The sequence below is a fragment of the Seriola aureovittata genome, chromosome 2, assembly GCF_021018895.1.
Source record: "Seriola aureovittata isolate HTS-2021-v1 ecotype China chromosome 2, ASM2101889v1, whole genome shotgun sequence".
Classification (NCBI taxonomy): domain Eukaryota; kingdom Metazoa; phylum Chordata; class Actinopteri; order Carangiformes; family Carangidae; genus Seriola; species Seriola aureovittata.
The window spans coordinates 29,917,920-29,928,487 of NC_079365.1; the positions used below are offsets into that span (position 1 = coordinate 29,917,920).

At 40.6% G+C, this 10,568-nt stretch overlaps 1 protein-coding gene across 1 annotated transcript; it reads right to left on the reverse strand.

Annotated features, from left to right (window-relative positions):
• Positions 1 to 597: 597 nt before the first annotated feature.
• psmf1 (proteasome inhibitor subunit 1) lies at positions 598 to 10,163 on the reverse strand. The gene is made up of 7 exons (XM_056396541.1): positions 9,962 to 10,163; positions 9,079 to 9,231; positions 7,547 to 7,629; positions 6,610 to 6,807; positions 3,921 to 3,977; positions 3,019 to 3,180; positions 598 to 1,398 (listed from the first exon to the last, which is right to left on the reverse strand). Exons 1-7 carry the CDS (start codon positions 10,088 to 10,090, stop codon positions 1,347 to 1,349), a joined length of 834 nt encoding a protein of 277 aa, XP_056252516.1. The 5' UTR covers positions 10,091 to 10,163; the 3' UTR covers positions 598 to 1,346.
• Between the last annotated feature and the right edge of the window lie 405 nt (positions 10,164 to 10,568).

Genomic DNA, 10,568 nt, shown 5'->3' on the forward strand with positions numbered 1-10,568 from the left:
AACTTTGAGGAAAAAGAGGAGAATATGAGTGAAGACGAGAGGAAAATCAGAGAATAGAAGGACAAGAGACGAAGAGACTGAGAGGACAGAGACAGAAAATGCTGGAGACAAAGATGAGAAAGTGAAAGGTGGAAACAGAATTGAAAAGAGGAGAAAAGAGGGAGATGTGAAGAAGGAACTGGGATGGAGGAGAAAAGAAAGATGATTAAACAAAAGAGGGAGACAAGGAGGAAGATACATGTTAAATATGATTCTACTTTCATCCTTAATTTTTGATGCCACAAACCGTCGGCCTCATCTAAAACCCAGAGGAAATCAAACTGACGTTTCCATGGTTACACAGGTCAAGAGGTGAGTGGCAAAAAATCAATTAAAACAATTTCTAAAAAAATCTAATTCTAAACACTGATGAGAATTTAAATAAGGTTTGGTGAAAATATGAAATCCAAGATTAAAACCAAAATATGATTCTCTGATATGAAATAAAACATTTCAGTAGTGACGAGACCCAAACTCAGTGTGACCTCTGACCCCAGAGTGTCAACGTCTCATTTTGTTCCCCACAAACAAACAAACAAACAACAACACACTAGAATGTGAAGTCTAAGATTTTAATTTCAGTGTTTTGGCTTCAGGTCATTTATCAACTTCGTTGTTAAATCAAACAAAAGAAAAACCTGTTAATTATCAGATTTCAAGCTTTGTTAATACGTCCACAAAATACAAGAACTTCCAGAAGATTTCCTCCTTTCTGAATAAATTATAACAACAAATGCATTTTAATGTGATGAGGAGAATCTGAACAGACTTAGTCTTTCTTCTGTTGTTTAGGAAGCAGAGGAAGGAGGAGTTTTACTTTGAAGGATGAAGGAGAGACTATAGCTGAATGTATGAGAGTGTGACAAACCGACAGGTCGTACAAACGTTACCTCCCTGCGTCACCATTTGTCTCTGTACAAAAAAATTATGTTCAGAAAATGTTCAGATGTCGTTATAAAGGTTTTCCAGTGTGTGGGTGTTTCCATCTGTCTGGCAAATTTTTTTAACTTCAAAATAAAGTTTTCTTCTAATTTAACATCAAAAACATCTTTTATTTTGAAGTGAATATCTTCAGTGTGGCTTATATTTGTTTGCTGATGTATGTTTCTTCTACACAAGTTATATACATGAGCTTTACATTAGTTATATGAAATGAACAATTAGAAAACACCCCCCCCCAAAAAAAAAAAAAAAAACAGGAGAAAATAAAAAGGCAAAAATGTTAATTTTCGGGGGTCACTAAACTGGAGCGAGCCCCTCCCTCGAGGAGGACACAGCTGTGAGCAGAGCGGGAAACACGGCTGGTACTACATGAACATGTCGTCATAGCCGGGCGGGGGCATGTGGTCGGGGTCCGGCCTAGGAGACAGAGACACAGAGCTGTCGTTACCGTCACATGTTCATTCATAACTTTATTTCACTGGTTTGTTTCTCAGTGGTGAAGCAGCAGCTGGATGTTTCCACAGAGGCTAAAAACCAGTGCTGAACTGGGACTTTGTAAACGTCAGGACACGTCTCCCAGTAGAGACTGGTTCTAGAGCATCTCTCCACGAGACCCTGCAGCTTCATGTCGGCAGCGCTGCAGCTAAACTGGAGATCAGGTCATTATTCCTCAGCCAGAGCCGTCCCATCCTCGTGGACATGATATCTCAGTAACGCCATGACGCCATTTCTTTAAATTTGGTAAAAACGTTCACCTGAACTCAAGGACAAATTCACTAGATTTTAGTGGCTAAAGGTCAAAGGTCAAGGTGACCTCAGAAAACACTTTTAACCATTACTCAAGACTCAAAATTTCACACAAATGGTTGATATTTTCTATGACTCTGGATAAACAGGGATGTAACCTGAAACTAGTCAGAGCGGCGGAGGGATACAACCGAAAGTTGGTAATTCTAGTTTTCTTTTATAATGAATTTTATTTCTGATAAAGTAAAAACAGACAAACTTAAACGTTAACAGAAGAGTAGAAATGTTCCTCCTGAGTATCTGCATCAGTGAAAATAAAGCAGATCACAATCTGATCCTTTCTTTACTCAACTCTTCTGTGTTCTGTTTGTGTTCCGGCTTTTGGGATCATATGAGTGAAAATGATTTGGTTGCTCTGGTGATCGACTCTGACTCTGGTGTTGGCAACAGAAACAAATCCATCATCTCTCTCTGTCATGAGCAGCTCGGCAGACCAGAATAAAACCTGTTGTCTGGTTTGTCTGTTAATGAAAGAGGGCTGAGGGTTGTTGTAGTGAGTGACAGCTCATCTCATCATGTATCTCTGTAAGCCCCCCCCCCCCCCCCTCCCTCCCAGTGAGTGAATGGTTAAGGCACCAGGAGACCTTTATTTCATGTCACACCCCTCCCTCCCTCCTTCCCTCCCTCACTTCCTGTCTCTCTCTGCACTGTCTGTTCAAATTAAGGCAAAAAATGTTCCCCTCCAAATAATCTTAAAACCCTCTGTGACATCATGTAAATTATTCAGGATAGTCAGTTTCATATTTCTTGTGAAAAATATTTTGTGCCAAATTTAGTAGCTGCAGCTTTTATTTCAAAGCGTCTGATACATATTCAGTCAACAAGCTATTACATTTCTTCTTCTTCTTCTTCTGTGTAAATAAACACAGACGAGCCGAAACATGGAGACACACAAACATGAAGCAACGCTGCCTTTCTCACAGCAGCAGCATGTCGGCCTGTGTTGTAGTAGATGGTGAGTGAACAGCTGGTTCTTGGAGTCAGTGTGTTACAGATCAGACCCAGTATCAAAGGACTCAGGATCAGGATCAGGATCAGGATCAGGATCTAGACCAGGTCAATCAACCTTTCTTCTAAACAGAACTGTGGACTTTATTTTATTCTTCCAGTGTTTAAATGTGCACCAGAGTTTTGTGTCGAACTTATGCTTTAAGAGGACAGACAGAGTGAGGTCTGAGTGTGTGTGTGTGTGTGTGTGTGTGTGTGTGTGTGTGTGTGTCTCTCTCTCACCCTGGTCGGTGTCGTCCGACGGGTCCGAACGGGTCGAAGCGAGCTCCCGGGGGAACGGCTCCAGGAGGCAGGATGTCTGGTATCCCGCTGGAGGGGTCAAAACCAGAGCGAGGATACCCCGACCTCAACGGGTCGACTATCATCCCGCCACCGCCACGAGACCTGGAGGGGGGTCAGAGTGAAAGACAGTGTGTTTTATCATCTGTTTTCCCCACTGATTCTTTCTTTTCCTTTCACTTTCATGACTGATTTACTGTTTTATTTAAGTTGTTTAAACCAGGAAACATATTTGTATTCCTGAGGAGGTCAAATTAAAGCGTTGTTGGCATAAAAACACATAAGGAATAATAACCAGACAAGATGTTCGTGCCATGATTTTACTGCAGTGAGAACCACCTTCCAACAAAACACCAGATTCTTCACATTAAAACATCATTTGTTTATTTAGTGACATGAGAAAGCTGCAGTGCGGATCCATGAAATGAACTTACTGTGATGAAGTGAAGAAATCTCAGTGTTTGTACATAAATCAGTCAAGACATTTCACAGTTTAAATTAAGTTTGACCTTCAGGGGTGTAAATCATAATCTAGTGCAGGAAGCTCATGTGAGCACGATAAAAAGCTCAGGCTGATGTACAATGAGTGTAGAGATTAAAGACAGACTCGGGCTGTGCAGCCTGACTGCTCTGGTTTCCATATTTTGGATTTTGGATGTATTCACACTCCTCTGGACAGACGCCAGTAATCCACTGCTGTCGTTTTGTTTGTGTGTGGCCCGACTGTTCATCCCCAAATCCCAGATTAGAACAAACCCAGAGCGGCGCTTAAAAATGGATCTGAAAGTGATTTTCATTAAAGTGATTTTTTATTATGAAGGAGAGAGACGGACAGACAGACTCACCCAAAGGGATCCAGATCTGCTCCTCCAGCTGCGAACGGAGGAACCATGGGGTCAGGCCTGAAACACACACACACACACACACACACACACACACACACACACACACACACACACACACACACACACACACACACACACACACACACACACACAGCTGTTACTATTTCAAGCTTATAAAATGTGAGGATTTGCTACTTTTCTCTATTTTACATCAGTTTTTAAATATCACAGTTCAGGTTTTAATCAAAAATGTGAAACGTTTTTCTGCTTCCAGCTTCTTGAACGTGACGCAGTGACCTGAAATCCACATGCACATCACAAAGGTTCAGTTTATTACAAATATAATCCTAAACCTCCACATTACGCTTTACTTATCCCGTCTTAATCCATTTATCCTGTTAGAGACTCTAATTATTCACACTGAATCAGGCGTGTGTGTGTGTGTGTGTGTGTGTGTGTGTGTGTGTGTGTGTGTGTGTGTGTGTGTGTGTGTGTGTGTGTGTGTGTGTGTGTGTGTGTGTGTGTGTGTCTTTGTCTGAACCATCCCTGACTCATTCATCTTAACTTCATGTGTTCTGGATTCTTCCTGTCGTTTGTTCCTCTACATCTTTCCCTCTCTCCCTCTTCATCTCCTCCTCCTCTCTGCAGCCCTGACTCAGTTTTTGCTTTCTCATTCATCATCCTCGTCTCCTCGTATCTCTTAAAGCTCCCGCTCTGTTTTTCTTATTTTCTCTCTTCTCTCAGATTTTACTTTCTTCCCATCTGTCATTGTTTTGATCTCATCCTTATCTCCCTCGCCACCCCCCCCCCCGCGTCTCTCTGGGGACGAGGAGGCGACAGCAGCGAGGTCGATAAAGTGCTGACATCACCTCGCATCTCATCTGATCGGGTCACAGCTAAGGGGGGAGGAGGGGGGAGGAGGGAGCGAGAGGCAGAGCTTGAATCTGTCCTGAAGCTCGCTCGCTCTCTGTGTGACATTTCAGTTCAAGCCTCCTCTGTAACTCTCTGCTGTAAATATTGAATAGAGGATACTGCAGAGGCACATCCCACCGTCACCACACACACACACACACACACACACACACACACTCTGCCCTCATTTGCTCTCTGCTGCTGTAGTTGACAACAGCTTCTCTGTCTAGACTTTGAAAGGCACAAACTCAGCACGTCCATAAGTGAGTGAGCTAGAGAGAGAGAGAGAGAGAGAGAGAGAGAGAGAGAGAGAGTGAGAGAGAGAGAGAGAGTGTGTGTGTGTGTGTGTGTGTGTGTTCGTACATTTATCTTTGCGAGCACCAGTTTGACTTACAGACTTTACAGAGTGAGGACATTCTGTCTGTTTGGTGGTTAGGACTTGGTTTAGATTAGACCAAGTACATTATGTCCTCCCAACTGTGGAAGACCAACACTGTGTGTGTGTGTGTGTGTGTGTGTGTGTGTGTGTGTGTGTGTGTGTGTGTGTGTGTGTGTGTGTGTGTGAGAGACAACGCTGGAGCGGCTTCGGGGACAAGTCTCCGTCTGTCCTCGAGTGATCCAGCCAAAGCTCAGACTTAAACCGCACAGAACATCTGGAGACGGCAGCTCACAGCTGAGAGGATCCGACAGGAAGAACGGGGACGAGGATAAACGGACAAAATCCAGGTGAGTCAAACTTCTAGAGACTCACTGAAGAAAACTGGAGGGTTTAACTGCTGCTAAAGAAGCTTCTACAAAGAACAAGGCTCTGAATACTTCTGTAAATGCTTTTTATCTTTAATAAATTTGGAAAAACTGTGTCATCATGAGTAATTCATTGTAGACTGATGAGCAAAATGTTATTTTATCCATTTAAAATGAAACCTCCAAATAAAGTCTGTCCTTTGTAAGTTTGTAGAGTTTTTCAGTTTCTCTGTGACATTCAAAGGGAGAATCCACTCAAATATTTAATTAATTCTTGTCTGAATTTCATTATAATTTGTTTAATCAAGAGTAGGACTGCAACCAGCAACAGGCTCAGAGCTTAAATACAGCATTTTATCAAAGTCCAGAAGGTGAGCTGTCACATGTCAGAAACGCTTCAGGAGAGAGAGAAGTTTCAACTATCGCTGCCAAACTCCCAAAAATAAAAAGATTAGTTTCTACTTTCATAAGCAGCTGTTTTAAACTAACTTGTCACTGTGAGGAAACATCGCCATGAGAAGCTGTTAATCAGCACATCAAACCATCTAAATCACTAAGTTACACAAGGACCCGTTTTTAAACGTTTAAACCTTTTAGTTTTTTTTTAAACTAAATTTCAGTTAATCAGTGTTAATGAAATAATTCAATCAAAAGGTGGAAACCAGAAGATCTAATGTACGTCTGCATGACTGACATAAAAGCTTTTTTTAGACTGTAATAAAAACTGTAGCTTCATGTGATGAGGAAGTAAACAGGCAGCAGAGGATTCAAACATTAGTTCATTCTGAATTACTGAACCTGGAAATTCCTAAATTCAGACACTTTGGTTTCCTATTTTAAATTGGACGATATTGATAAATCAAATATAAATTTTGGACAGAATGCCTCCATATAAATAGTGACTACCGTTGCTTTAGGAAAACCTTGTGAATATTTTCTGTGTGGAGGAAAGTTTGGAGTGTTACACGTGTGGCATGAAGACTGGGACAGTTCATATGAACAGTGTGTGTCGAAGCTTCCTGTCGTTACCAACCAGTGCGGCTGCGTTCCCTGGCGAGGATGTCTGCTGGGCATGCGGAGGGGGTCGCTGTCCTCTCTTCTTCTTCTCTGCTCCTCCTCCTCTTCCTCCCTCCGCCTCGTCTTCTCTGCCCTCTGCCCCGTCGGTCGGTCCTGGGGGGGCAGCAGCTGAGTCTTCACCTTCTCTGACAAACTGTCTGCATCTTTGAACACGCTGGAGAAAAACAGTGTAATATATCAAAATAAAAGTTGGCATCTTTTACTGTCTTGTTTTATAAAGTTTTGTACAAGTGTTCTGTACGTTTTGACAGTTTGTGAAGGAGAATCTTTTTTTGGAAACATTAACTAAAAACGCTCTATAAATTAAAATAGATTCACCACCTCATGGTTCTATCCCTCCGCCAAGTTACAGGAAATATAGTCACAATCTCTCCTGCCTGTGTTAGTATTGAATAATGACCAGAAGTGTTTTTGCAGAACATTGATGTCACAGTGAAGCTGACCTTTGATCTTTGGGACATAAAGCAATCATCACTTCATCAATATTTTCCCTTATAGACCTTAAAGTTAAATTGTTTCATAATTAGCGAATGGATTCGTGAGTTATGACCAAAAACATGTTTTGCAGTGACTTTGACCTTTGACCATCAAATTCTAATCTGTTCATCCTTGAATTCAAGTGAATGTCTGTGTTAAATTTGATAGATAGATCAAATATTCTCCAGTGTACAACTGATATTGGCTTTTTTCTGCTCCTACAACACTGACTACAGATTGTACCTCACATCACATAACCTGAATTATCACTTTAACAGAGCTCAGGCAGCATGAACCAACCTGATCCCTGTTGATCATCAGGACATTTAATGCAGGATTTTCTCTTTATTTTTTTCCTGTGGCTGTTGAAACGATTCCCTGAACCATTATGCAGAAACAGAGAGTCACACACCAACCTGTCAAATGTGCGCAGCTGCTCGGTGTTCACGTGATCGCTGATGTTCACCGTCAGGTCTGACACCTGCTGCGTGCTGGAGTTCTTCATACAGAAACACACGAGCAGAAGATCAATAACCTCTTATACATGTGTTTATCAAAGTTTAGACATGAGAGAAAAGCTGGAATCTGATTCCAACACACCCGGTCAATAACAAAGTGATCAGATGATAATATTTAAGATCAGCTGAAGACCTGAGAATCTTGTTTATGCTGCCCTCCGGTGGTACAAGTTCTCACCTTGATGCAGTGACAGAAACGTACTCAGCCAGAAAAATGTCAAATATACAGGAAACAGATTTATACCGGAAAAGAGGGAATTCCCTTTTAACTCTTCCAAGAAGGGCACCATCATCATGTATAAACACAGTTTTCTAGTTATTTTACAGTCCAACAGATGCAGCTCTGACTGCAGGAGATGTGCACTGAATACCTGTGGTACCAGTCAGTGATTTAAAGAGTCTGAGGAGTTTTTCTTTTAGTTTTTATGTCTTCACTCTTCAAACTCTAAAACCAAGACGACTGAACCAGGAATAACATTTAAATTTAATTAAGGTATAGCTTCTTGTTGCCATCTGCTCTTTCCTCTACCATCACACGTTTGTGTTTGTTAAAAAGTAAAATACGTGAGTACATATGTGTGCAGGTTGTCTGAAATTAATTTATTGGCTCATTTATCTTTCTTAAGATACTTTTTGTTTAACATTTGAAGGTTTCCCCTTTTCTAGATTATAACTAAATTTGATGTATTGTTAATATAGAGCCTGGATGTGGTGTCCATTTTTAATTAAGTACATTTATTGAATACTGTCACAGTCACCACATCAAACACACTCCACGTCTGCCTGTTGGTCAGTGTTTGGGTCAGAGCAGAAGAACAGATCCGCATAGCGAGTACAAAGTAAAGAAATCCTCAAAATAAGCAAATATCCACACCTGCACAGGCAAGATAAACATTATCAGTCATAATCAGTGGCAAATTAATTAACACTTACTCTTTTATTAGCAGCAACTGAAAATGTGAAATATTAAGACAGGAATAAATGCAACACTATCTAAACAGACCACTGTGTTCTTATTTAAAATACTACATTAAATCAGGAGGGATAATAAACTAAACATACTAAACACTGATCATATAACATACGATTATTAATGAAAAGCTTTGGTATTTACAAAGAAACAGCTTCTTAAAACTCCGCAGGTCTGTGAATGTTCATATCAGGGAATCTAGGAGCCTTTATGGATGTGTGTGTGTGTAGCTCCTGATAAATGATTATTGGCGTCCACTGTCTGTTGCTGTGACTGGAGCATTTCTCACCTGTTTTGTCACAATATTCAGTAACTGAAGGCGGCTGTCTCTCTGAAGTGTGCACAGTGTTTAAACCAGTATGCACCAGTACTTTTAAAAGCTTATCTGAAAGTTGTTGGTGTTCACATTAGACACATGTGAATGAAGAGATTTCACTGAGTGTGTGTCAGCTGTGCTCACCATCAGGTTGAAGATCAAGGTGGAGTCGACAGAGATGGCTTTGAGCAACAACTGTGTGTCACTGTCGCTGGGTTTATATCGCAGACTGTACAACTCCTTGTTGCTGCTCCAGTCTGCGGGCAGCAGCTCGGACTTCTTATCACTGCTGAGGGGCTGGAGGTTTGAATGAGACAAACAAACAAACAAACAATAAAATAAACAGGGTTAAAAACAGAGGGCAGGGATTGTGCATAATAATGTCAGTGACTTAACCTATATTAGTATGACTCGGTTAGCTAGCTAAACATGACATGACAGTTTTTAGAGCTCGTCGTAATATCTCCATTTTAAAACAAACGCTGGTTTATTCTGCTTTAAACACAACTCGTTTAAACGATGCTAAAAACACGTTTGTCAAACTGCCACAGTTCGGCAGAGAAGGACGGTTACATACAACGGCTCACATACGAAGCTAACGCTAATTAACACGACGGCAAGTTAGCTAGTTCAGAACTCCGTTGTAAAAACGTACAATTTAATGTATTTCTTAACAGCACAGATCGATAACTCGTTTAAAAACAAACCAAAATTATTTAAATGTGTTGATAAGAGCTATTATTCAATTCGGTATATAACAATTTCACAAAAAAAACTGTAATTTCGATGAAAGTGTAGTTCGGTTTCTCCAAGTCTGTCATACGACGAGCGGTTGAAACCAATGTTGCACGAATTGAACCGTGAATCATTAACACAGGAATTTAATCCAAAATAAATATTCTACTATAATGTTAACCAATGATTAATGCAACATTAAACTGCTGGATTTTGAACGGAGTTTGGTGTGACGTTGTTTCTTTCAACACATCACATCAGGTGAAGCTAATGTACGTTAGATTGTTCTCACCACGTCTCCGGACCCGACACACCTGAATCCGTTCTTTATCATTTCCCAGTGAACGAAACACACCACGGCGTCCTGTGGACAGGTGATGCTGCCCGCGACACAGGTGTATAACACCTCTAAACCTGCCATGTCTGTTCTGTCTACCAGCTACAACAACATCAGTTCAGTTTCTACCGGAGAAGCGAAAACGAAAGTGTCACCGGATTAACGGCAACAAGCAACGGTTACCACTTCCTGTCTGCGCTTTTCAGTGTAAAAGCACAGCAACGACAGCTGCCAACCAAATGTAAAAACAAACATTCTGAGCATTCATAAACGATTTATTAACCATTAACTAAGTATTTAATTAAAGCCTAGGAAGGCATTGAACGTGGCCCTTTATCAGAGCTATCAATCTTGAGAGTACTAAAGGTAATAATGGACTTTATCTCTTTCTTGTAACAGTAAATAAAGTTTTAATGAGGTTTAGAAAAAACATTTAGGAAAATGGGAAAGGTTTATTGAAGTAAAAGACTGGTTGTAATTGTGTCAAACAAAAGAAAAAAAAAAGTAATGCAGAATGTGATTTTTTTTCCTTTGTTTTGTTTCGGTTTCTTATATATTTATT

Excerpts from the sequence above, each read along its gene's own strand:
- psmf1 (XM_056396541.1), bottom strand. The coding sequence starts at position 10,090 with ATGGCAGGTTTAGAGGTGTTATACACCTGTGTCGCGGGCAGCATCACC. Across the intron at positions 3,978-6,609 it reads CAGGGAACGCAGCCGCACTG|GCCTGACCCCATGGTTCCTC; the intron begins GTTGGTAACGAC and ends TGTGTGTTTCAG. Across the intron at positions 1,399-3,018 it reads GTCGGACGACACCGACCAGG|GCCGGACCCCGACCACATGC; the intron begins GTGAGAGAGAGA and ends TCTGTCTCCTAG.